The sequence below is a fragment of the Fundulus heteroclitus genome, chromosome 15 (assembly GCF_011125445.2).
Source record: "Fundulus heteroclitus isolate FHET01 chromosome 15, MU-UCD_Fhet_4.1, whole genome shotgun sequence".
Taxonomy (NCBI): Eukaryota; Metazoa; Chordata; class Actinopteri; order Cyprinodontiformes; family Fundulidae; genus Fundulus; species Fundulus heteroclitus.
The window spans coordinates 28,034,377-28,061,438 of NC_046375.1; the positions used below are offsets into that span (position 1 = coordinate 28,034,377).

Consider the following 27,062-nt stretch of genomic DNA (forward strand, 5'->3'; position numbering starts at 1 on the left):
AACATGATGCAACGAAAAAAAAAAAATCAGGGTTGGACAAATATGTTCTTATCAGCCATAGTAGAAATCGAACAGTGTGATTTAACTAAAGTACGGTTGTATCTGCAGCTCTTCTCATCTCACCAGAACCTGTTTGCCTTATTATCGGTTTGGGTTTAGCAGGATCCAGATCAGGGGTGTCCAAAGTGCAACCAAAGGGCTCTTTGGGGTCTCTGTGGCCCACAACAGCAATCAGGAAGGATTCACCAGCACAGGTGTTTGAAGCCAAAGGAGGCTTTTTTTTTAAATTAGGGTAAAATGATTACCAGGAAATGTTCTTATATTTTCTTCCTTTTCTTTCAATGGAATATTTTAGGCACAAAGCATTTTGTCTTCAATAACCATGCTTTTATTATCCTCTTTAATTTTCATACAAAATAGGACCACATCCAATGACTTTTACTCAAAAACAGACTTTGAGGCCCTGAATAGCTGCTTTTAATGAATTATTTTAACTTGGGCAGATAAAGCAGTCATTTTCAAAGAAAGAATTAACTAAATCCTGTTCTTGTTGCTGTGAATAGTCAGTTTCCATTTATTTCTTTTCTTAATTCAGCTCAGATGAATTTCTAACTGGATGTCTTTCTTTTATTATTGAAATACTCAAAAGTTTAAAGTTTTAAGTTTTGGATCTGCAATGGTTTACAATAGTGAATGTACATCACTTTCCCACTAAAAAGTGACTGCTTTATTTTTTTTATCAAAATATTGTATGCTAAGTACATTTTTGAGCTGCTGAAAAAAACTAATACAATTTCTTAATGTTTCAAAAATGATAAGATTTCCTTTCATCCCATGAGTAATTGTATATTCCAATTTTGGCCCAAGTGGCTAAAAAGTTTGGACACCTGTGATCAAGATCATGAGAGTTCTTGTGAAGGAGACTCAACTGACACACAAAGCATTATCCGAACAATACTGTTAGACATGAACCGTTTCCTCACACCAGGACAGAGTTGTGAGGTGAAACTATGTCGGCTTTGCCTTTTCAGTTTGCACTGTGGTCCCAAAAGGCCTAAAAACACAAAACAATGCCACAGGAGGGTTCTTATCTGCCCCTTTTATAGCCATGTGGCTTCAGACATCACCAACTTGCCACGAGACAATTCTCCACCTACTTGAGGATATTTGTTGTACATACACGGATAAATTAGACTTTTAGAGTGTAAAAAAATTTAACAAAAATAATGGCACCCCTGTAAAGATTTGGTAACAGGTTGAATTATCTTTTAAAGCAGCCGAGCAATCTCTCTCACACACAGAAATGTTGAAAAATACAGCGCTTATAAACCCCATGTTGAGGAATAATTTTTTTCAACCAAATCATCAGCAACACAATTATCGGCTTCCCTAACAATCCCTTTAAAGCAAAACCATGGTCATTATTTATACTTCATTACGTTTTACGTTGACCAGACATTCCAGGAACTTCTTAGCAATCAATGACTTTCAGTTTTCCTGGGGGATAAATATGATGTCACACAAAGGCCAATTTCCAGGAGGCTGGACCAGGACCCAGATTCATTTAGCCACAACACACAGGAAGCATGATGGTCAAAAGGTGTAAAAATCTAAACCTCTCACTACTGGAGAACTGCAGCCAAGAGTGGCATCTTGAACACAATAGATCTCAGTGGCAACCACTGCACTCGTTTGGGAAAGGTGCTTGAAAAGAAAAACAACAAAAAAAGTCCTATCCTACCATCACAACTGAAAACATGTGGGGTGTGCGGGGACTTTCACTAGAGCTGTATGCTTTGAGATTAAGATTGAATTTTTTGTACCAACACCTTTAGTGGGTTGAGTGCGAAACAAAAGATGAAGCCAAGAAAGAGATGGACATTTCAGATGTTGAGTATGGTGAAGGCTCTGAGATGCTGTGGGCCTGTTTGTCATCTAAAACTGTGGCACCCAACCCTAGTCCTCAAGTACCCCTGCCCAGGCATGTTTTAGGCCTTTCCTTGCTGCCACACACCTGAATTAAAGGTGAGGGTGATTAGGAGACTGCTGCAGACCTTGGTTGCATGCAGAGGAGGTCATGCAACCATTTAAATCAGGTGGGAAGCAGAGACACGTCTGAGACATACAGGACAGGTGTACTGGGGAACCAGGGTGGGGAACCACTGATCTAAAGGCACTGAGAAATGTGTTAGAGTACACGGCATCATGAACCCCATGGTTTTAAATAAAACTTTTGTCGCCTCTACCATTAGAGACCAAGGGCTGTCCTGGTAAAACAACACAGTACAAAATATTGGTAGCCGGAGTGGTAACAATTGGGCCGCAGGAGAGATTGTAGAAACAATTTCCTAAGATTAATCCCCCCTCCCCCCAATGAATGAATGAACATCATAAAATTAAAGGTTCCATTTTTCTACATCTTTCATTGTGAGAATAAGCTACTGCAATAGACACATTTGTATTCTAGGACTTTAGACATCTTCACCAGAGTGCCACATTCTAACATATACAATAAAGATAACACACTGGAACAAGAGTAAAGGCTGCATAAAAAAACAGTCATACAAGAATGATCAAGGAAGAGGAAAAATACTTTCACACAAACCGATTTTTTTTAAAGAGTTTTAGAGTTTGGGTAGCTTGTAAAGACCCATAAACACAAAGTCTAACTGAGGCTTCCACTGGAGGCAAAGACGTATGTCTTAAAAAAAAACGTGAATGGAACAATACTGAATGCCGCATGAAATGCATCAGCTGGTGCTGGGGTGCTAGTCAGTCCTGGGGGTTTCCACGGGAACGGTCCTGGGATCAAAGATGCCCGCCTTCACACAGTCCTCTGCATCACTAAAAAAATAGAAGGAAACAAAACACAAATCTTTCAGATCTTTCTGAAAATAGGGTTAAAACTTTAATACTTTAGTCTAAACTCCAAACCCATTTTTCCAAAACTCTGTGTGATTGCTGGTTCATTGTGACTTTTATTGTTTATTGTTTTATTTTTATTGTTCTTGTTCATTTCAATGTCCTTGAGTGTTCTGAAAGGTGCTTTTAAATAAAATTTATTATTTTATTTTTTTACTGTGCCTTTTATTTTTTCATAATGGGAAATCAAATTGGGGCAAATACAGTTACCCTGCATAAATAATCATAACTTGAACTTTTCCACACTATGTCAAAATCAAACATTTCAACACACTTTTTTTTGGGATGGGATTTTGTGAAAAAGTCCATCTCACCCTCTTAATTCTCAGGTGATGTTTTTAACAGAGCTCTCTCAGTGTTTGGTTTTTATAACCCGCCCTGCTTTAAACGTCTCCACAACTTCTCCCTGACCCGTTGCTGTGCTCCTTGGTCTTCAAAACGCTGTTTTTTCACTAATTTTCACTAATAAGCCTCTGAGGCCTTCACAGAACAGCTGAATGCTTAACACAGTAGTGGGGAACACATATGAGTGCATGGCACAGTTTCTGATTTTTATGTATGAAAAATGTTGAAAACCATGTGTCACTTTGCTTCTACTTCACAAATATGTGTCAATCCATCACATAAAACCCCAATGGATTACTTCCATTTGGGAGCTGTGGCTGTTGGGGTCCTGTTGCCATGAGATGGAGAGCCACTTTCTGTTTATAATGACAAAGCCGTTAACGTAAAAATCACTTGTTTGTCATCTACACCCGGCCTCGTTTCTCTTGTAGACAAACCGAACCATTTAGCTGGACCAGATAGACATGCAGGGGGAAATATGACTGGTGTAAAATATTGTTGTTTTATAAAGTCACGCACTGACAACAATAATGTGAGGTTATTGTGGTTTTAAACACCTATCTGTGTAGAGCTTCCGATGGTAAAAGAAATGCTTTTAAAGAGGTAAACGGATCTCTCTCTGAGACAGGAATTTTACGGTATTTTGTGAATATTTAGCTGTTGTCGTTCCCTTTAGATCAACTAAGTGAATTGGGGCACAACAATGCAAAAACAATGGAAATCCATACATTTGGTACATTTCATCTGGATGAAAAGCTATAGCCGTTTGTTCTGATTTTTTTTCTCATCAACTTAATACATAAACTTCATTTACTGACAGTATATTAATTTAACCTCTGTTAAACATTCATGCCGCTCTTTTTAAGGGCTCCGAGATAGTTTGCCCATAAACCAATTGTTACATCAATTTTGGACCCATAAATAAACTATTTGAGTCCATGCTCCCTACCATTGCACATTTGTTGATTTCTTTCACAAGTTAAGTATTTTGATGAAATATGGATGGATTTTTAAAAATAATTTCTGAAGACTTTACATCTTACGTACATCTTATATGCACTTTCATTCAGTCTATTGTGGTTGTCGCTGTACAGACCAGCTGACTCCTGTTCAATACCAGAGATCAATCCCAGATCAAAGTATTCAGTTCAATTAAATTTTATTATTTAGCGCCAATTCACAACACATATTATCTCAAGGCACGTTACAAAGCCAAATTCAATCAAATAATATAGATTGGTCCAAAAGTTTCCTATCTAAGGAAACCCTTGATTGCATCAAGTCTTGACAAGCAGCATTCACTCCTGAAAGAGCGTAGAGCCACAGGGCAGTAGTCTGCATGATGGCTTTGCAGCAATCCCTCATGAGCATGCATAAAGCGACAGTGGAGAGGAAAACTCCCCTTTAACAGGGAGGAAAAACCTCCAGCAGAACCAGAACCAGGCTCATTGTGTCATCTGGTTCAACCGACTGGGGGTTAGAGAAGACAAACTAAAATAGCTCAATCTTGTCTCTGCAGTATACTATGATGACACTCCAATGAAGGACAATCTTTGAATTGTTTGTCAGTGCTGATACTAAATGTCTCCAGGCAGGCCAAATGCAGCTTGCTCAGTGAGAAGTGTCTTGTTGCAGACAGTTCATTCATCATTCATTTTTGAAAACGTCAGGTATGGAATGATTGAAAACTGCCAAGACATGCAACAGCAAAAGGGCGAAAGGAGCAGCGCCCCTTCCTCTGTCTAGAAGCATGTCAAGGGGACTCAGTGAAGACTTTCCCCAGTTTTGTCAGCGTGTGGCAGCCCATAACTCTAACTCTACTCCCCCTGAATAGAAGAGTAAAATCTGAGGTCAAACCTGAGGCTCTCTCCCTCAATGTCCTCGATCGTGTCAGGCAGAGGCTTGTTGGCCGTCTCAGGAAGTAGCAGGGTCAATCCAGCTCCCAGGAGCGGACACAGGCCAGAGAGAATCATGGGAGCATGAGGATTGATGTTTCTCAAAAGGTACATCATGGGAGCCAGAACACCTCCGATTCGCGCACACATGGATCCTATACCGATCCCGTTTTGCCTGTGGAAGAGAGTAGTGAGAGGTCAGATAGTTCAGTTATACAAACTTTTAAGGAGGGATCTGGAATAGCGTCTCGGTCATCTACCTTTTTTCCATCAATAGAAAGGGGCTGGATGGAAGGGTGAGGCGAGACAGTGACAGTACATGGTACGGGTGGAACGGTACACATAAATCACGGTATCTTGGTTTTAAAGTCACGGTTCAGTATGTTTTCAGAACAAATATTTTTCCTTTACCTTTTTTATTAGCAGCAAACACACTACTTTTCAAACTTGTGAAAATAGCTTGATTTTTGAATTTTCTTATGTTTTAGAACATGAAAAGAGTGGCGAGTAGTGAACTGACTGGAAATTTGCTTTGATTTAGGGTTATTCAGGGATAACCAGTGCCTGGATAAGGTATACAGCAATAAAAATAAAGGATAATGGTCAGGATTGCTATTAAGGGATGTTTGAATGAGGCTGTTCTGATATTTGAGAGTAAGAAGTCGTTACATCACTTTGGACTTGTTGTGATATTTAGGCATTCCAGTGTATGACTAGTCCCTGAATGCACCTTTAAGGTTCAGCTGCTGGGACAGCCCTTCTCTTTAGAGGGAATCCTGCCAACATGTCTGCTGCTATGCAGGGTTTTAGGCTGGTTGAATGCTTCTACAAGCAGCAGGATTTGGACCTTGGGTAGTTTTTCTCCAGAGTTTGCCTTCCACTACAGGTTGTTTCAGGTGAGTGATTAAATTAAGTGTTAAAACCTGATGACAAAACCTTTGGGTCGGTTCTTCTTTTCTTTATCATCACTATAGATGAATAAGAAACCTTAACTTTCCGTGTATAGCGGATTTTAGTGCTAGCATGAATCCGCAGTTTTGTTTTGGTGTCGCGTACACCGGCAGCAGACCGTAGCTTTGTGCCGTTTGTTCTGCACTTAAACATTCTGCATGTGTCCAGGAATATAACAGCAACAGACAGTGCTGCACCAAGAATGTCCGGTACGTATTCATGTGCTGCTACAGTCCTAGTATGTGGGTACATTAGTGCTTCTAGTCTGGACAGCTGAAATATTTCCTTACCAAGGAAATCGTAATGTGAATACAAAGTAATAAGATCCACGTGCACGCATCATGAGCCCTCCACAACTGTGCATTGCAGCTGATATGAGGTGTTTTTGTACTGTTACCTTTGAATATGCTGATGTCTGAATACATCATCACTTCTGAAACTTTATATCTCATGTATTTCCCGATACTATTAAGAGGGACATTTTTCTGTTGCGCTTCCAAAACCTTCATTTTTAGAAGTGTAAATCAGAAAATGTTTGGTTTGACTATGTGACCAAAATAAACCCTTCAAGATGCCAAAAAGTTTTTTTTTTTGTTTCATGTTTTCCCAAGAAGCTACCATTAAGTAATGGCTGACTGTACTGGATCAAATGTCCAGTTCTCTTACATCACACTAGCAGCTGGCTGCATTTCACTGCGAATCTTAAACGGGATTTCAGAAACTTTTTTACTCTGGAACACACAGAAATGCACCTCAGGACAACACTCACCTGATCACAGTTGGAAATACTTCAGCTGAGTAGACATAAATGATCGACAGAGACGCCGTGATCCCAAACTTCCCCACCATGGCCAGCACTGTTCTGACAATGGGCAAGTCTGAAGAAAAGGTGATGAGATGTTAAAAAATACCTTGAAATTGACTTTTTCTGAGTAAACAGAAGGTCTGTTGGCACAGAGTGTACGTACCGTTGGGGATGCAGGTAGTTAGAAGGCAGGCAGTCCCTCCCACTACCAGAAAAGCCAGCTGAGAGAACTTGCGTGAGCGGTTGAGGGTGAACAGTGTGATGGTGCGTGCAGGCATCTCCACCAGGCCAAAGATCATCTGGGTTAAGAAGATGTTCATTCCAAAGTCGGAAATGTTGAGGGACAGGCCGTAGTAAACGAGGACGTTGACGAACCTGCAACATGAAGGACGGGATAAGAGTTTGCCTTGGGTGACTTTTCTGGGACCACCAAACAAAAAGGCACACATCCCAAATCTGGGTAATCATTCTGGCTAGAAACTGCTACAAAATGACCATACAACCCTCACTAAAGCTTCTGACAAATACAAATATTTTAGCTCTGTTTCACATGCTTCTGTTGTCTGATGAAAAGCAATTCCAACATTGCAGAAGGTTTCATTCAGGCGAACACCTGGAGTCTTCTGTTGTCCATCTTCAAACTACTTGCATATCTTCAGTTGGTCCTAGACGTTTTTCTTAGACATAACTAACCAATGTCAAAAAGTTTTCTTCTTCCTGTTCATACAGGGAATTCACCCCCCCCCCCTGCTGCCAGTAAGGGCTGCACTGGTGGCAGCACAGTTGAGCAGCACATTACTCAGGAGGTGGACGTGGGGCTCGCTGGACACTTGGACTTTCTAGAGCCTTCTTTATTCCCTTGCCCTGACATTTTTTGCTGATTTGGCAAAATGTTTGCAGCTGCAATATTCTCAAGAGCGTTATTTCACGTGACAACGTTTTGGTGCTAGGTGTTCATAAATGCATACTTTTTCTTGTGATTTCATTAAGACTATTTATACCCCCCTCTGCCCAGATGTGACAAGTCAAGTAAAGGTCATCATTTTGTGAGAAGGCAATGTTCTCACAAAAATGTTTATTAGTGTTGTTAAAAGTCAACATATTTATTTAGTAAAGCTTAATTATTGTGGTTAATTATTACAATCTAATAACGTGAATATTTGCTGTAAAACCAACGCTTCAAACCAACAATTGTGTTTTGGCATTGACCATGCATGGCATTTTAAAGGTGTCATTCCTTATATGACCACAAGATGGTGCCATACAGGGAAATTAGAAAACTCCACACATAAGAACTTTCAAAGGCTTTTGACAAGGTTCTTTGGCTTTAATTCAATTAAATTAAATTCAATTTCAATTCAGTTTTATTTATATAGCACCAATTCATGAAACATGTCATCTCAAAGCACTTTACAAAGTCAAATTCAATCATATTATACAGATTGGGTCAGATTATACAGATTGGTCAAAAATTTCCTACATAAGGGAACCAGTTTATTGCATCAAAGTCCCGACAAGCAGCATTCACTCCTGGAGAAGCGTAGAGCCACAGGGAGAGTCGTCTGCATTGTCCATGGCTTTGCAACAATCCCTCATACTGAGCATGCATGAAGTGACAGTAGGAAGAAAAACTCCCCATTAACGGGAAGGAAAACCTCCAGCAGAACCGGGCTCAGTATGAACGGTCATCTGCCTCGACCGCTTTAATAAGGTGACGTTTATTCAGCTGGTGGATTAGTTAATTTGTTGCTTCATTCTCCTTCGTGAAGGGGAAAAACTTTGACTGCAGATCAAATTATTGAGTATTTTAAGCATCTACTGTTCTTAAATTTTCATCATTCAGAGCAAAGAGGAGCCCAAGTCAAATTCCTTGTTGTATGGAGCATCAAACATGGCCATTAAAACTGGTTCTGATTAAAAAAAAAGTCACACTACAAAGAATTTCCCCATACCATAGCTTACTCTTTTTTTAATTAATGAGACTGCTGCAGTTCTGAAGATTAGCTGATTAATAGCATTATTCAAAAGTTCAACTAAGGGTACTATGTGGTGTAACAATAGCAAACCAAAATCACTTATGACTAACTAACATTTTTGAACCAATTTGCCATCTGTAAAAGCACTCATAGGTAACTAAGAATGTTCAGATCACATGGGAGGTCTAAAATTGGAGCTACTTCTTTAGTGTAAACGCAAACATGACTTGGACTGGTTTTTCTGGACAGATAGGGTTTCATTCAAGCAGCTACGTTTCCAAAAGCAGATTTTCTTGCTACTTTTATTTTAGGAAACGCATTCTGCGAACTGATGATGGAGAATTGAATTAAAATATAACTCAACAGAAATTGGCGTATATTTGGTGTAGACCCAAATATAACCTATTTTTTTCTGATTAAATGGTAAATGGCTTGTACTTGTATAGTGCTTTATCAAGTCAGAAGACCCCAAAACTTACACTCATTCACGCACACATTCACACCCTGACGGTGGTGAGCTATGTTAGTAGCTGCAGCTGCCCTGGAGGAGACGGACAGAAGTCAGGCCACATACAAATATGAATTTGGCAGTCAACAGAACAAGAATCCACCACCATCCCTTGCACAAGTGTTTGTGTTTTTTTGCAGCCACAGGTCACACAGCGGCTGTAAGTGCTGCAGAAAGCCTCCTGGTTTGAAACCTGTCAGGGTTTCATGTAGAACTCGGTCAGGTTTTATGTAGAATGTATCGTGTACTGAACAGCTGAGAACTGGCCTTTTAACGTAGCAAAAATGAAAGGGATGTTTCACGGTTAAGTCCCAAGGCACAGGAGAGCTTAGGTCACTCAAATGGCCAATCTTTTAGACCATTTTATTTATTTATTTATATATTTTTTTCTTTAGCAGGGATTAGTCAGAATTTAGCTTAAAAGCTTCAGTTTGTGTCTTTGGTCAGCAAATGTGCCCTTGTGTTGGCTCAGCCTGGAATATGTATGATAATAAATCTGTTATGAACTCAACTCAGGCAAATGTGAAGGCATTGTCTGAATAATGGTCAAAGGAAAGGGTCTGTTAAGTCACAGAATTATCTGGTGACCCTTCATTTCCTGTTTGCTCCTTGGCTGAGTGTTTCATACAGGCTCCGTATTTACTTCAGCACAGAGTTAAAGGGACAGACCGAGTTAAAGCGGGACATGAAATGTGATGTCCGCAGCTAGCTGGATGCCAGGTGGGAGCAGGGGAGAAGTTTTGTCCAGTTGTGAACATGTAGGAAGTTGACAGCAACAAGCTTCAGCTCATTGGGTCCTAATAACCGTGATCGCCTGGGAAGCTGGTGGCCCCTGCAGCCTTGTGAAAACAGGTTTGGCAGGTTGAGACTGTCAGTGTAGCTTCTGTTGCTTTCTATTTACATTATTACAAGTACTGAGAATTACAAGCAAACCCTGATTATCTGAAATGCCCAACATTGTTTTGTTTTCAGTAAGCTGCAAGAGAGCGTCACACAAGCTCTACTGCAGTTTAAACTGTCTTCTCAGAAATGACACTGGCTGAATAGCTGTACACTGACAGTCAACGTCTATAAAAGTGATATAATATTTTACAAAATTGACCTCTATCTAGATTTCAGTTGGTGGCCATGTTTGAATTATATGTGGGGCAGTGGTTGAAAGAACTGGATTGCGTGGAATTGGATTTGAAACAGACCAGCTTCACCACGAGCAATTTTATCACCAAAAGCATCCACGTTTTCCATCACACTGTTTTAACAACTTAAAGTTCTTTTTCATGAGATGCGCTCAGGGCATCTCTGATTAATTCAGCGCTCCCTAGTCCCCCAACTTTAGCTACACACAGGTTGTCAGTTTACAAGTAAAACAGATTATGAATAGACCAGATATACTCCACCCACTCCGGGAAGGTGATGGGTGTAACCTCCACCCATCTCTCTCCTCGAGGTTTTAAAGCTACAGCTGTAAAGCAACAATGCCTGCAGGCTGATCACCTGAGCAGGTGGCTCAGCTAGTTAACGGCTAGTTGATTATTTCACCGAACACAAAAGAAAAATGACCTAAATCATTGTTTTTTGGTGGATCAAGATCAAATGCTGTACTAAACTCCAGAGGGCTAAAGATCACAGAGCATGCAAGAAACCTTATTGTTGTGTCGGAGTCAGATCTAGATTTGAATAACTGCTGCTTCTAGTTCAGCTTAAGAACATCGCTAGAATAAAGGCTTTCCTGTCAGCGCAGGACACAGAAACACGGATAATGAATCTAGTGGATACGGCTTAACCTGCAGCCAGAGAACAACACCAGGAAGGTGAATCAACTCACAGCACTTCCTAAATCACTGCCCTGGATCCCTGTTTGCAGAGGAATAGCTAAAGGTACTAAAGTACTAAAGTATCTTGCTTGTCAAACATGATCCATGTAGATCCCTCAGGTCTTCATAGATCTACTTCTTCAGGGATCCCAGGACCAGAACTAAACAAGGTGAGGCAGCATCTTGTTTCTATGCGTCTCAGCTCTGGAACCAACCCTCTGAAAACCTGACATCTAGATGATGCTGCTTCCCTTATATTAGGACTGACTAATAGACTTTTTCCTGGTAGAAGCATGAGACCCAAGACTAGATTAGGATTCAAAATTAAACTTCTGTCTAAAGTCTGACTGAAATTTACATTACACATCAGTATTTAATCATAATCATTTATGCAAAGCTTTTATAGGTTGTTATTTTCTTCTCATCTTCCTCTGGATGTCTTGTTAAGCACTTTGAAAGTATCAGCCTAATATTCTGGACAGTAAACTTGGGAATACTATATTCAACACACATTTATAGTATACTTTTGCTTCAGTCTCCAAATAAGAAATGTGTTGCATAGATAACATAATGTAATTCAGCATTAATATAGAACTCCAGTCTGTTTATATTACATGTGCAGCTGTCAGAAGTATTGCTGCTTTCCATTTTTAAACAAAAGGAATTATTGTTTGTTAAATACCTCAAAGCTGTTATTTTAACTAAGTGACTGTTTTTTTATTCTGCATGATCTATCATTAACTAAGACATGCTTCAACGAGTGTTGAAAGTATTTTGGAGTCAGATTTCAGTTTGTATTGAGCAGAGGCGTGTGTGTGTGGGTGTGTGTGATGGGGGTGGGTGTGTTACTCCACCCGCTGTTGCAAACAGATCTGCATTTGTATCAAGTTCAAACCACAGATTTCAATTTGTTTTGTTGGGATTTGATGTGGCGGACCAACACTAAGTAGTGCAGAAATATCAAGTAAAAGAGAAATGATGCACGGCTTCCCAGTTCAGCCACAAAAATATTATTGAGTATTTTAAGCATCTATTGTTCTTAAATTTGCATCATTCAGAGCAAAGAGGAGCCCAAGTCAAATTCCTTGTTGTATGTGGGGTGTGCATTACTCTGGAGCAGCTGGAAAAACCCACAGCTCGGGTGGAAGAATCTGTTGACAGGACAACGTTTGGCCATGTACTCCACAAAGTGTCATCAAGAAAGCCAATTAAACCAAAATAAATCTCCCTGGCATACATGCAAAACATAATATGGAGCAAGTTCTGCATGTGAACCTGTCCTGTGACAGAGGTTCAGTTATGTCACAAAGAAGAATGGGTACAAACTTCAGCCTGTAGATGTGTGAAGCTGGTTCCACAAAGGATTAGCTACAGGGGAGCTGAACCCGTCGCACAAATCACTGTTCACATTTATGTTTAGAAAATGATTTTCTTTCAATATGAAAGTTATGCCCTAGTTTGGTTTTTTAGTTATGAAAAAGTGTGATAAAAAGAAACCCATGAGGGCGATAAAACCATGCAACCTTTCCATGAAATGCAATTTGAACTCTAAGAACTAAACAGATTACAGGAGTGATACCGAAAATAAGAACTTTCTCTTTGTGCTTACCTCGGCCTCTACTACTTCAAAATTGAAAGCATGTCCAACACTCTGATTTGTTTGCAAATGTCCTTTTGCACTAAAACAGTTGCTTTTCCCTCAGCAGACCAGAACCTGACAGAGTTTGGGAAAAGCAAGTGGACGGGAGACGCTTCCAGACTGGGAGGAATGTTGGAAGGCCGCAAAACTCCGGGAGCTCCGCCCTCGCAATTTATACAGGAGCAGGAAAACATCTGCTGTTTGGGTTTGAAATGGTAAAACAAAGAAGAGATTGGAAAATGAGTTCAAATCCAATTTTTTTTTTATCTAGAACTGATTATTCGCTCCTCTCTGTCCTACTGTATCATAATATGATCACTGGAAGACGGAGTCAAGTTGGTTTGCTCCAAAAACCCCGCCTGCAAAAATCAAGAATGTGCATCTGACTCTGAGAAGTTGTACAGTAAGCAGAAAAACATCCTCATTGTGGCGGGACGTTCCGGTCCTCTGCATCTACTGAATGCATGTAACGGGGAAAAACTAAAAGCAGTAGGCCAGGAATGCTGATTTTTACCGCCACAGCGAAATGTGTACTAGTCCAAGGAAGAAACTATTTAATCAGACTAAGATCACCCAGCAAAAGAACATTCAAATCCACAGTTTGGAAAACATTTAATAAGTTCTCCCCAAACAATATTGCATGAATTTAATCATGCAGATGACAATTATTACTCACACTCGGCACCCTGGGGCTCCAAGCAACCAAGGTTGCAAAACTGTGTGGTATTCAGTGAATGGAGGGTTTGTTAATGTAGTACAGAGTACAGAGGCAGGGTGGAGATCTTGGAAGCCAAGGCAGAAAATATGTGACCCAGTTAGATAGAAATAACTCTTGTAGCATTCATGGCAAACATGCTAGCTGGGAGTTTTTGGAAGCGTATTGAAGAAGCAGACAGTCATAGGAGTCAGTTAAGCCATCTGTCCATTTCTTTTCCAAACCTGCTTATTCCTGCAGTATCTAGGGAGGTGGTTGGTGCTTAAATCTCCACTAGGCGGGGGACACAGGTTGTCGGTTCGTCACAGGGCAACACACACACACACACACACACATCCTTGTTTAACGTACAAAATGAGGACTGTGCCCTGACTTCCGTAGACTTCCATTCATTGTCAACCCTTTGTATGACCTAACCCTAACCTAGTGCTAACCCTTACCACTATATACCTAAACCTAACCGCTAGCCCAGAAAAACAGTGAGGACCAGAAAAATCAAAGTCCTCACTTTACCAATAAAATTATAAAAAAAGTGTCCTAGCTCAGTTGCAAGTAGAAGAACACACACACACACACACACACACACACACACACACACACACACACACACACACACACACACACACACACACACACACACACACACACACACACACACACACACACACATTGATTTAGGATGGCCAATTTACCTGACATGGTTTTGGATCGTGGGTGTGCTACCCACTGGTCACTGTGCAACCAGAAAGGAAAGAACTGATTAAAAAGACCAAATTTCCTCCTTCAGGTAAGGCCCCTCACACATCTAACTCTGTTCTTACGATTGTTAGAGATATTATTTCAACCCATTCCAGGCCAGAGTGTCTATAAAGCACTCAGTGAGACTTTCAGTAAGAAGGGACTCCGTTCCTGCTGCCACAGACAGGCGGCTGAATGGTAATGGTTATGTTCGACGTACTCATTCTTTTTTTTATTCCTAAAGTAGGTTTGTAGATTGTTAAAAAAAAACCCTTTATTAACTAAAATAACTTTAGTTGGCCCCTTGGAGAGTGCAGAATGCTTTGTTCAGTGGGTAACATGCAACCGACTCATTTGGGTTTCCTGTTCTCTTTGGAATTGCTGTTGGATCGCCACATCAAAGGAAAGAGTCCCCGCTGCATCAGTCCTTCTTAAATAACAGAACCACTTGAGTGGGTCATACCACCGTCTGATTGAAAGGGGAGGGGAATTTATTCATTGTTTCTTCTTCTTTGGGCAGATAGCCCTTACCCAAATATGTCTGTTTTTTAAATAGATTACTAATTAGCACGATTTGGATCAGTGTTTGTTTGCCACTGAAGTCTTTGCTATTTTCTGTTCTTGGTACTTCCCCTGTTTTGTCCACAGTGGTCTGATCTGCCACGCTAAGTTTCTCTCTTGTCTCGTTTGTGAGGTCAGTTGGCGCTTGAGTGGCTTGTTTTACTACCTGAGCAGAAGTCTGTTATGTTGACCTCGGTTTTTGGCCCAACTCATCATTTTGAAAAACTTCTTTGACATCGTTTTGTAAATTAGGAAATCTTTTTGAGAACTTCTTGAGTCTCTCTGGCCGGTCCCTAACAAGTTTACCCACCTTGGCAGAGTTTCTACTTTTTTTCACCATTTTACAAAAAGAAAACAGAAACAGGAAGCTTCCTTCACTCGTGGTTGGTGGATGGCTGAAGGTGTTTCTTTTCAAACAGTTGTGCTTACTCTTTTGAAATCGTCTCGAAAACAGACACTTTCCAGCCACGTGGTTGGACAGCGGCAAAAGGAAGTCAGGATTTGTGGTCTGCTGATATTGTGATGACTTTTTCTAGTCTTACTCAGCTGAAACGGGTCAACCGCTGTGCTCTCAACAACAAACCAGAAATAACTCTTAAAGGCAAACGTTCCTGGATCAGCATTGTGAGCTATATCCAGACTAGGTGAAGCAACCATTAGCTGGTAGGTTCTCCTTCGTCTGACAAGAACTCGAGGGCACATTCTGGTTGTAAACAGGTTTATACAAACAGGTCCCTGCAAGTATTTTCTGCACGGAGGAAAGCATATATTGTAATCCATGGCACAGGCTAACCTTCGTGCATAGCAAAGGTTTTAGCTGCAAAACTTTGGAGGTAACAGAAAACCATTTGAAACAAGTATTAAAAACCAGCTAATTTTTACTGCACTCCACGGAGGAGCGACATGGAGTGGGTCCTTTACCATTACATCATCATTGTTTCTTAAGTGGTGATTTAACAAACAAAGTAGGTGCAGTAAGTACAGTAAGTAGAACCAAATTTTACAATGTTTACTTTTAAAAGAACTTCTTACTCCCAACAGACCAAGAAAGGACCAATGTCCTAAATCATAAACTCCTTATTTTGACATGATGGTGAGCTCAAAGCGGTCAAATGTCTCAGGATGGCAACATTCTCTGGTACTTAGCGCTTTAGTCTGAACAGGGAGCCTAGCCCTGGACATGAGGCTCAGTCAGCGTCAGCGTGGGTGTACAGGGCCAACGTTTTGATCAAACCCAGGTTGCTTCAGACGAAAAAAAAAGGGAAAAAAGCTGATATAAAAAAAGAAAACGAGGGAAAGTTCAGCGAGTACTCACCAAAGATAAAAGACAATCAGGGAGCGCTTCCTCATTGTTGGGGTTCGAACAAGGTCAATGAAGGAATGTTTTTTCTTCAGCACGCTTTTCTCATCAGTCTGATAAACCTGGAGGAAAAAGGAAAAAGACGGGCACAAAGCTCAGACGAACGTCCTGCTCTTCAAATAGTTTGCATGTTCAAATGAGAGCCTGTTATCAAAAGCATTTATTCAAAGTCACTATGGATGCCATCGTGTCGCACAGTCATTGGTACGGATACTAACTAACAACATGAGTGGCCCATCACTACAGCAGTATCAACAACTAGTATATATGTTGTCAATTCATGTTTGTTTGCACTTTATTAGTGACACACTGCACTTTATACTAACTAAAATGAAGCTAAACTTTCTTGAAATTAGTATATTTGTCCTTGATTTCAGCAGGTAAGCCAATGGAATGAATATTTTGACCCCTAAAATAAAATAATTAGATATCTTGCACTTGAAATAAGATGATGGAGATGAGTTGTTTGCATTTTAAGTGCAAAAATCTGATTCCATTCGCATATCATTTAAACTTGCCTGCTGAAATCAAGGACAAATATACTCCTTTAAAGAAAAGTTTACTTACTTTTAGTTCCCTTCTTGCAGTGCATCTTTTCTGGACTGAGAATGTAACACGAGCAGCCCGTTAGCAGAGCTGCAGAGCCAGATTCACACTTTTCTGTGTATATGTATACAGAGGAGACACTGAAGCGCAGCACTGATTACTGGCCATCATAGCAACTGTAGCCTCGCTCATTAAACACAGAGAAAGCAACCTGAGGCATAGAAATAGAGGCTGGATTGAGTTTACAGACAAACCTGGTGGTAAATGTATTTGTAGCAGATACTTGACCTGAGGAGATCTGCAGTCAGAATGAAATCAGAGATGTTTAGGTTAACGGCAGCGCCCCCTCTGACAGAGAAAGCCCACTTGTCTGAGTGTGGAATCTACTCTGAGGATGAAAACCTGCCTGAACTACTGGTTCTGTCAAGACAACTCTAAAGTAAACATTTAACCAAGCTATTAGAGGAGCCGAGAGGAAGGGAGGCTCACCATCGCCTTTAGGATGATGCTGAATGTGTGAGACAGACACGAAGGTACAGTTGAAACCAGATATTTAACAGATATGACCAAGACACATATCCTTTCATTTTCACGGTCTGATATTAAGTCAGACTGGCTTTTAGGTCAGTTAGGATGACCAAAATTATTTCTATTTGTTAAATGCCATAACGAGACAACATTTTATAGAGACGTATTTTTTATTTTTATTTAATTTTTTTTTTACAAATACACTATTAGAGTAAGTTAGAAAAGTTAGAAAAGTCTCTTTAAAGTTATTTCAAAACATCTGAGTCACATGGAGGCACATCTGTGGATGTATTTTAACGCCACACATCAAACAAACCGCTTTCTTTTGTGACATTATAGAAACATAAAAAAAGATCAGCAAATATATCAGCAAGAGATTTGTCGACTGAAACAGGCGTGTTTGGTCGCAACGATCATCGTTACATTCGGAATATGAAGGGAGAAGGAAGCAAGCTGTGCCAGTGCTGAAGTACGGTGGTGGCTGCATCATGGATGGAAAATGGATGGCATCAGAAGGAGATAGAATGCTGTGTAAATATTGAAGCGGCATCTAGTCATTAGCTAGGGTTGTCCTGGAGAAATGGAGAATGACCCTAAACAAATTACTTTGAAAATGCATTAAGAACAACAAAGTCAGTGTTTTGGAGCAGCCATCACAAAGCCCTGATCTCAGTGCCGTGGAAAAGTTGTGGATAGACGAGGAAAGCCGACCCGGCTCCATCAGGAGGAGTGGGACAAAATTCTGTATCACCAACAAACAGTGAGAAACTTCAGAAAGGACACCCACAACATGTGACCCAATAAATGGAGTTTAAAAGTGAAGTTACTATTATAAAGTTACTATTAAAAGCCATGGACACTTCTGTATTTAAAAAGGTTAAAAGAAACTGGAAAAATGACATCCCTCATTGTGAGAGATATTTAGGAAGCACAAAGGATTTTGGTAACCCTAACAGGCCTTGACAACTATGATATCAAAATCTAACAACACAGATGAAGATAGTTATAGCTGCAGAAATCCATTCTCCTTATATGTTTAAATTGATATGATTCAGAGAAATCCATGGTTCTTTGCTTGCTTATAGCAGCTCACCTTGTCACTGAGTACATAAGTTAGTGAAACCCAAGTGGCTTTCCATATTGTAACTAGATACTGTTAAGCTGGGTTCTAACTTCTGAATTACATGGAAGGCCATAGGTAAATAGATGTGTTCAGTTTACTCAGGAGGAACGTTTTTGGACCTGAGAAGGAAGAATCTATCTGATGTGGACACATTCCAGTCATACTAATAATCTCGAGAAGGAGAAGAATTTAAATTTCCCACCAGGAAGTCTGACTGTTCCCGTTAAAACGTAGTCCCAACTTTCTGTTCACACTAAACTCGGATAACTCCATCAAAGGAAGTTGTCCAGCTTTCGTCTCTGTGGTGAAGGAGGATCACAGCTGGTGCTTTAACAGGCCAGCATCAAGTACTGGGACCTACTCTAGGAACCAGGCTGGTTTTCCATGACTATTGTTACGGCCTGAGGTTCCACTCAGTTTACCACGATAGAAGCTAATGACCTGGCTAGAACTGTACCTAATAAAAACAGGCCCTGGATGTGAGGCTGTTCTCTTCTACTGGCAACATTTGGTTTCGACTTGTAGCAAATCAAAACTAGTTAAAATTTTCCAGCGTCACAATTGGTTGGATAGTCTATAGTCTGAAGCAAGGGTGTCAAACTCATTTCTATATGGGGCCACTTTGGCGTCATGAAGTCATTAAAAGGGCCGGTTGCATGTGTAGAGACGATACTTTTCATTTCATTTCATTCCAGTTCACATAGTAGTATAAAAAATGCACAGTAACATAAAAGTAGCACCTTTAGGCACCATTTATCTGCAAAAAAAGTTGATATTGGGTGAGTTAGACTTACAGGAGGCACAGTTTTAGCCACTTTATACACTTTAAAAGGATATATACCTCTACTTTATGACATGATATGCCTTTTTTTTTTTTTGGCTCTTGAGGGCTGGATAATTTTTCTTGACGGGCCGGATTCGGCCCACAGGCCTTGAGTTTGACAGCTGTGGTCTAAAGCCTGAATCCTTCACCAGAGGGGTTTTATATCATTCGGCGTTCTGAAGCCAAAATGAAAACGATCACAAGTCTGGTGCATGCTTAAACGATAAGCGATGCACTGTGTGTCTGTGTGGGTGTGTTCCATACTCCTTTGGAACCGGTCACTCAGGAGTTTTTCATTACATGACTGTCAATGTTACAGGTTTCCTCTGACTTGGGTAATTAGAATACAGTTCCACAGCGTGAACGCTCTCTCTCCTCTTGCACCTTTCAATGTGACTCAGTGTAGCTGCTGTTACTGAATCATCAGCGGTGCTTTTAATTGCTCGAAACCACTGACAGCTCCAGGACCAGGTCTTCCAGGTATCATCGCTGGCATGTGCCCAGAATGTAAGGGTAAAGCATGGTACTTAGGGGTTTGCCTATTTTGAAATGCACGTGCCGTTACTGTCAGTCTGCATTGTAACAAAGCAAAACACTATCGTTTGGTGGCAGGGTTTATAATATAGCTCCCATAATCTCTTGATAGGGAGCGTCCCCTCTGGATCAAAACCGCTGGCTGCTAATTTGCATCAAAGCTAATTTTGGCAGCTGAAGACCAACCTGAAAGCCAGCACACCGTGCTGCAAAAAACAGGCTGTGATAATTGCTCCACCAACTCCTCCAGGCACAATACCATCACTCCTATAAACCAACGTAATCGCTGGGAATTTGAAGCAGCGGCTTTAAAAGAAAATTCTTCGCACGTTCGTTTACAGTAAGCCCGTGTGCAATTTATCTCTGCTTATGGTACAGCAATATGGCATTCATTTATCAAAGCAGTGAGAGTTATGATGTCATGATATGCTGTTTGGGCTTCATGTTCAGTCACTTGGTTGCCAAGCTGCACAATACAATGCAGATGGGTCGCTTCTCTTTGCTCCTCTGTTTGGTTAGACATTCTGCTCCTCAGTCAGTTGTACTGATGTCCCATGATTGAAACGAAACAGCCCCGTTATTGCAAAGAAGGAAGCTTTGCAGAAAAGGAAGAAGGAAGCCTAACGCAAACATTCCGTGAGCAAAGGACTGCTTAGTCACCAATGTGGAATATCAAATTACACAATCTGAAACCACGAAAGGAAGAAAAATCTTCCTCCTTGGAGAAAATGCACCTCACTAACTGCACTCTTTCTAATTTGTGGGATGATCAGCGTGACAAAAACAACCCTTTTTTCACTTCCTTCATGGATTACTGACGGCAACCTGGAGACAGTTTTGGGTCTTGTTTTTCTGAATTTGCATCTGATTTCACCTTAACATCATTATGTGAATAATACTATTATAAATGTACCTTCATTCAGCAGATTAGATACAGCATCTTACAAAATAATTCACACCCACTGAACATTTTCACAATATGTCAAGTTGCAACAACAAGGTTCTCCTGGTTTTACTGGGATCTAATGTCGTGGACCAAGACAAAGTAGTGTGTGACTGTAAGGTGGAAGGGAACGGATAGATAGTTCTGGAAAAGTCTGGGGTTCAGCTGTATTCAGCGCACCCCTGAGTCAAAACTGGTCTCTACCCTCTTTACGTGCCTGACGTAAAGAGCTGAACATCTAGAGACTGAAAAAGTACACATGCTCAGTCAGACTGGATGGAAAATGTCTGTAAACAGACTTATGGCAGAAATTCTCATTTAGGTTTACACTATGAGTTAAATGTTTGTATTTGATACATAAATCTATATACCTTTGAGTCATAGTTTTGATGTCTTCCCTGTTTATTTGCAATGTAGTGAGTAGTAGTAGTAAGGAAAAGCCATTGAATGACAGAGGTGAGCCCTGACTGTTGAGTGGAGATCTGGACTTGGACTGGGCCATTTGGAAAGGGAACTGTACCTGGCTGCACCGTGATGCAGCAGTGTGCATTAAATCAGTCAGAACAAACCACAAGGAAGAGCCAAAGAAATCAGCAATTCGCTAACGTACCAAAGCTGTTTTAGGATGCTAACTTTCAGGGTTGTAGTTTTGATCATTAAAGATGAAATTTATGAAGAACAAATTCCCAGTCCAGAAAAAAGTCTTACTATGCAACAAACTCCAAAGTTGTGGCTGCTCCTGTTAAACTGCTGCTTTCAAAGGTTATTGAAATTGCAACCTGTGCAGATTCAGACAGCTTGTATCAAAAACAGGGGTGGAACTTGGTTACCAGGGAATGTTTGAGCTCAAGTTTTGACAGATGTGGGCCTCAGTTATAATTGACATTTCATCAACATAAATCGAACCGTGACTTCATCAGAGGGATAAATCAGAAAACCCACATTCCTACCTGACACATCTCCAGGTCCTTGCTGATTGGTTTCCCATTCATCTCTGCTGCCTTCAGGATCACTTCCCATGCTTCCTCGTTCCTGTCGTTGGCCATCAACCAGCGAGCTGATTTAGGCAGAACCCTGAGCACAGCGATAAATATTAATCATAAGCATCACCTCCAAAGTCCTTCAGGGCATTACTTGACTGACTTGTTCAATAATCTCACACCTTCACTGGAATGAAGCCATTAATCTTTTTTTTTTTTTTTTATTGGTTGCTTGTGTGAACATAAATGTGGATTATAAATAACTTGTTCGGCGAGATGCATGCGAGGCAACCATCAAGAAGGTTGATAATCCAAGTGGAAACAAGTTAGACAAGCATTTTGTCTGAATATGTTCCTACTGATAACTTTTTTGGTTATTTTTCTCTCCCGGTGCAGACTGCAGCTCACTCACCAAATGTAGACGATGAAGAGGAAGCCAGGTGCAGATATAGCCAGCTGTAGCTTCCGCCAGTCTCTTATGAGGTACGCCACACCGGCCAGTATGATGTACCCAAAGCCGAAGAAGTAGTCTGTGATGATACCAGCCAGCATGCGCTTCCTCAGGCCCGTCCACTCCGTACCTGTGTGGCAGGGACTCATGAGTACACAGTGAAGCTCACGCACTGATGACCGAACCTGCACAACGACGTCCAAAGCCGATTTTACAACACGCGTTCCTCTGTCAGACGTTAGCTTGGGGTATTTTTGACAAACGGGTCAACCCCTTGACCTCGCTCACAAACCTGCTTTATTTCAGGCTAACCCCTGGGGCTCCGTCCTACACTCCACACAACCCCAACGCTCCAAAACAAACACCCTCGCGCCAGACACACACGGGCGTCCTGCGGCTGTCACCCCAAAGGTCACGGACGCAGAGGATGAGTATTTTCACGGCCGATAACTTTGGACCAGTGATCTTAGTCGCTATAGCCACAAGTTATACCTGTTTCCACCTGCACAACATTCAGTCTGTGTTGAAGTACTTTATTAGAAAAGTTCTTTCAATTAAAATGTTTCACCCTTAAAGCACATATGCCTGGAGGTCACTGTGCAAACTTTATCTAACAGCAGACTTGGTTAAAAAGAGAACAATCTGTTCACGCAGGTCACCTTGGTTCGTGATAACATTAGTTTTTAGAGCTGATTGTGTTGCTTGGTGTATGTAATTATTTATGAGGTACGTAGAAAGAACCATCACAGCTCTGGGACATCTTATCGTGGCTTAACTTTATAGGCGTCATCAACTATTTGTTTTCTTTAAACTGAACTTTGGCTTTAGAAAGAAGTAAAGAATCAAACTTTGCAAAATGATTCACTTTCTTCCTTTCAGATGAGCCGTTCACTAGCTCCAGAGATTGTCACCGATACGTGGCACTTTTACCAACTGATTGTTTTACTTCTGGGCTCAAATATCCACGCAACCAATATATTTTCTAATTCTAAAGCACATGAACAAATCGTTTTTTGGGTGGGCCCAGTTTTCAGCACCGTCACCTGGCAACAGGAGGTCCTGAACCCCAACCAGGACCTTTCTAAATGCTTCCTCCCACTATCCAAAAACATGCTGTGAGATTAACTGACCTCTGTGAATGGCCCTTAGCTGTGTGTTCATGCATGCCTATTTCTCTCTATGTTGTCTGGAGAGGTCACCTGGCCTATAACGTGTCTCCTGCCCACTGACTGCTGCAGCTCAGCACCTGCCTAATGTGGCCCTGCATGGACTGACTGGCAACAGAAGAAGAAGAAGACTTTCTCTTTTACCGACAAGGTGGGGGTCTGCATGCGACTGACCTAAAACAAAGGCGTTCATGATGACGCCGGAGATGGATGTTCCGACCATGAAGCGCAGGGCGGTGTAGACGTAGAAGTTTGGAGCGAAAGCAGCAGCGACACCAAAGGTGGCTTGGATGGCCAGGCTGATGAGGATGATGATTCGGCGGCCATATCTGGCAAAGACAGAACAGACAAACAAATTTAGGGAGCGACACACACAAACAGAGCAGGAATTCTACACACGACGGACGGCCTAATTCGCTCAAAAATTGTCAATGACTTGTCAAACACTCGTTAACTTACTTATCGGCCAAGTGACCGAACAGAACAGCTCCGACCAGGAGTCCGAACATGTAGATGGACGAGCCAACATTGTTGAGGCTGGCGTTGGAACAGACCAGGTCCCACTGGAAGAAGCAAAGACAGATGTAGTTGAAAAAGAGCTGCAGCTCTTCACAGCTGATCCTTAACTGGAACAGAGCTGGAGAGCATCGGTGATCAAATCTGTAACTGATTTCTAATTAAGCTGTTTGATAGTGCCTGGACTTTCTTTAAGGTCAGGCCTGAAGCTCCCTAGCTCCTGGCTCTGATGTTTCATGCACTCCGAGCTTTCCTCCAGCACAACATTCAGACTGGAATGTTATTGGTTGTAAAATTTGTCGAGAACTCTCAGGAGGTCAAATAGGTTTGCTCATGTCCGATGGCATTTGCCTTCAAGGAACGCCACGAGACGAGCAGCTGAAAAACACTCGGTTCTGTTCAGCACTTTGAACGTTCTGTGACGGTTCTCTTAAATCAGCTGGTAACCAGAACGCACATGAGAGGACCCGGCCGGCGGCCCCATCACTCTGGTCATGTAACTGCCCAACCCTCACCTTCACGTGTCACAGACCTAACCCTGCCCAGCCAGGGTATGCAGGGAAAGATGCCTGCACTGCACGTGTCCGTCTCCTCACAGTCTCAGATGTCACGGAGTCTTCTGCAATAAAACTGCTCAGCCCGTCCACGTTCCGCAGCAAGCGTGGAGTTGTTGCGTAAAACACGTTAAGGGAAGCGGTGGATTTTCAGAACCTTGAAAACACGTCAGGTGCCACTCACCTCAGTTGCTATGGTGCTATGGAATGTCTCCGTGCTGTACTCCCAGCCACCCTGGCAGCTCACGGCGGGGTGTCCGTCTCCGCCGGCTGCAGCGCCGCTGTGGTTCGAGGCCATGGTGCAGGAGAGTTCAGGACGGCTGTCAGGGCCGCTCAGAAGGCTGAAGTTCAAGGTGGCGGGGGTGTCCGCTGAGGGCCAAGCAGAGCGGCACAGATGAGGAGGAACGGCTCCGGTAAATACAGACACCAGCATGTGGAACGCCAAGAAGATCTGAGGTATACAGATCCAAACGTACAAGAGCTTCTGGAACTTCCCAAAGCCTCCAATTCTACTCAGAATTTCATCAAAATTCATTGTTCTGGCCAGTTGTAGATGCAAACTTTGCTTGTACCCGATCTGGTCTATTGGAGATGATCCCAAGGTGCTAATACAGTGAAACTGACCAAGATGGGCGCTCAGCAGCAGTCAAATGTCTGCGATAAAAGGGCTGCAGCAGGGAGATGATTAACAGGCAGAGACGGTGTCCGCATACAGACGCAGTCACACCTGTGCTGAGCTCAGAGCGACCTGTAGCTGTGCCGTGCAGGACCGTCTGAGGCTGCTCTAACCTCACAGTGATGGGAGTGAGCTTAAAGCTGGAGGGAGGTGTCTGCAGCGTGTGGGTGGAGCCCGGGGAGGATGCTCTTTTTTTCATCTCTCCACCCCTCCTAAAAAGTTTCATAAGATTAAATTAAGTAACTAGTTTTGAGGAGGAGGCGAGGGTTTGGGGCAGCCTCCCTGTCAGCACAGACATGCATGCGTTCGGGTGGGGTAGCATTGAGGAGGGCAAAGCCCTTCTGTTTGTGTGGATTATGAAAACGCAGGGGCATCAGATAACGGTTGTATAATGCCTTAGATTACACCTGTTAAACTTGTTCAATTGTTCTCCGGAAATTCCTGCTCGTATGAAGTCCTTCAGCCACTACTGAACGCTGTGTGGGTGGATTGAGTGTCTAACAGGGTGACATAAAGGGAGCGGACAGATAGCAGGGGGAGATTAGGTAAGCCTTCACTCTGCTCCCATCTTTAGTCATCATTTCCCAACCTTTTCACCTCATCTCCTGGCCCGTGGTGTTTGTTGGTCAGCACCAACACTGTAGTGAATTCCTTCTGGATGATCCTCGCACGTGCTGCTGGGCTTAAAGGGGCAACTCCTATCGAAGCCATTCACAAAAGTGGAGCAGAGCCCGTGGGGGTAATCTGAGAGCTCTGGCATTCTTTGATCAGGATCAGGACAGCAGGGACCCAGCCTCTGTGTTGTGTAAAGTTCATTCTCAGAATCCTATTGAAAGGGTTTGGATGGTCGAGTATAAACAGGGGGGGGGGGGGGGGGGGTGAAGGAAGAGACAACCTCACCACAAGACTTTCGGTTAAAAAAAAAAAAAAATTTAAAAGGAGGAAGTACGAGTGCCGCTTGTTACAAAATTAGTGCCCCGCTGTCCTAAAAAGAGTTTTTATACCACAGTCTCCCAAAACAGAGAAAACTGTCAGCTAAATGCATTTTGTACAGAAGAGCAGCTTTATTGAAGCCTATAAACGTGGATAATTACTGGGACTTCTGTCCATGCACAAACTCCAAATCCCCAAAAGCCGCTTTGACCAGGATGCTGTTGAATGAAAACCTCTTGAATTCTTTTATTCAGCTTTTACTAACTACATAAATGCTTCTCCATCACCACAGAGATCACCCCACATGCTGATGCTCACAGAACCTGATGTTCTGCTTCCTCTAAATGTGCCTACACAAAGGGATTCATTGGCTTCCTCTCATACTCACAGGACTCATTCACTGTCATTTGTGGTTAGTTGGCACCGTTTGAATCAGCAGCGCAAACCCCGCCTCCAACCAGGGCCTTTAAGTAACTAACACACACGCGCGTTACACAAGCCACACTCACGTGTGTCTGCATCAATTATGTAGGCTCTGTGGTAATCGGATAACCAAGTTTTCACTGTGCTACGGCAAAAATGGCACATAGAGTTCTAGGTATTACAGTGCAACAAAAACGTTATTCCCGAAAAAACAAAAAAAAAAGATTTATATATATATATATATATATATATATATATATATCAGCAAATAACTACAGCATTTAGCAATGTACATTGCTCCTTCCCCCCCCTTTTTTTTTAGCACATTATACCTTGAAACCGACGGATTAATGTAAAATTGTGAGGTGGAAGAAAAATGATACATGGCGTTCTACATTTTTTAGAAATGAAAGTCTGAAAAGTGTCACGTCTACACACGAATATCCCTAAAAAAAAGCCAATGCCTCCAATTTCAAATAAAGTTACACATTTTTGTGTCGCTGTAAAAAACCCTTCCCTTTTGCTGAATATCTTTCCGTCGAGTTCTGTCTTGTTGAGCAAAGTCTCACTAATTCCTGTTGCTTTCATATTGTCAACGAATCAGACTGCCTTCCTGCTATGCTCTCTCCTTTCCAAC

The 27,062-nt window shown here is 41.8% G+C and overlaps 1 protein-coding gene across 2 annotated transcripts; it reads right to left on the minus strand.

Annotated features, from left to right (window-relative positions):
• Window positions 1–275: 275 nt before the first annotated feature.
• Window positions 276–25,162, minus strand: si:dkey-119m7.4 (uncharacterized protein LOC560629 homolog). 2 transcript variants are annotated; one of them, XM_036147115.1, is made up of 11 exons: window positions 24,870–25,162; window positions 24,578–24,762; window positions 23,783–23,886; window positions 23,498–23,652; window positions 22,119–22,287; window positions 21,677–21,800; window positions 16,185–16,291; window positions 7,082–7,293; window positions 6,883–6,991; window positions 5,125–5,337; window positions 276–2,844 (listed from the first exon to the last, which is right to left on the minus strand). In XM_036147115.1, exons 2-11 carry the CDS (start codon window positions 24,689–24,691, stop codon window positions 2,769–2,771), a joined length of 1,383 nt encoding a protein of 460 aa, XP_036003008.1. In that variant the 5' UTR covers window positions 24,692–24,762; window positions 24,870–25,162; the 3' UTR covers window positions 276–2,768. The 2 variants fall into 2 exon arrangements, with proteins under 2 accessions (XP_036003008.1, XP_012733722.2); XM_012878268.3 differs by having other exon boundaries at window positions 24,578–25,162.
• Window positions 25,163–27,062: the final 1,900 nt, after the last annotated feature.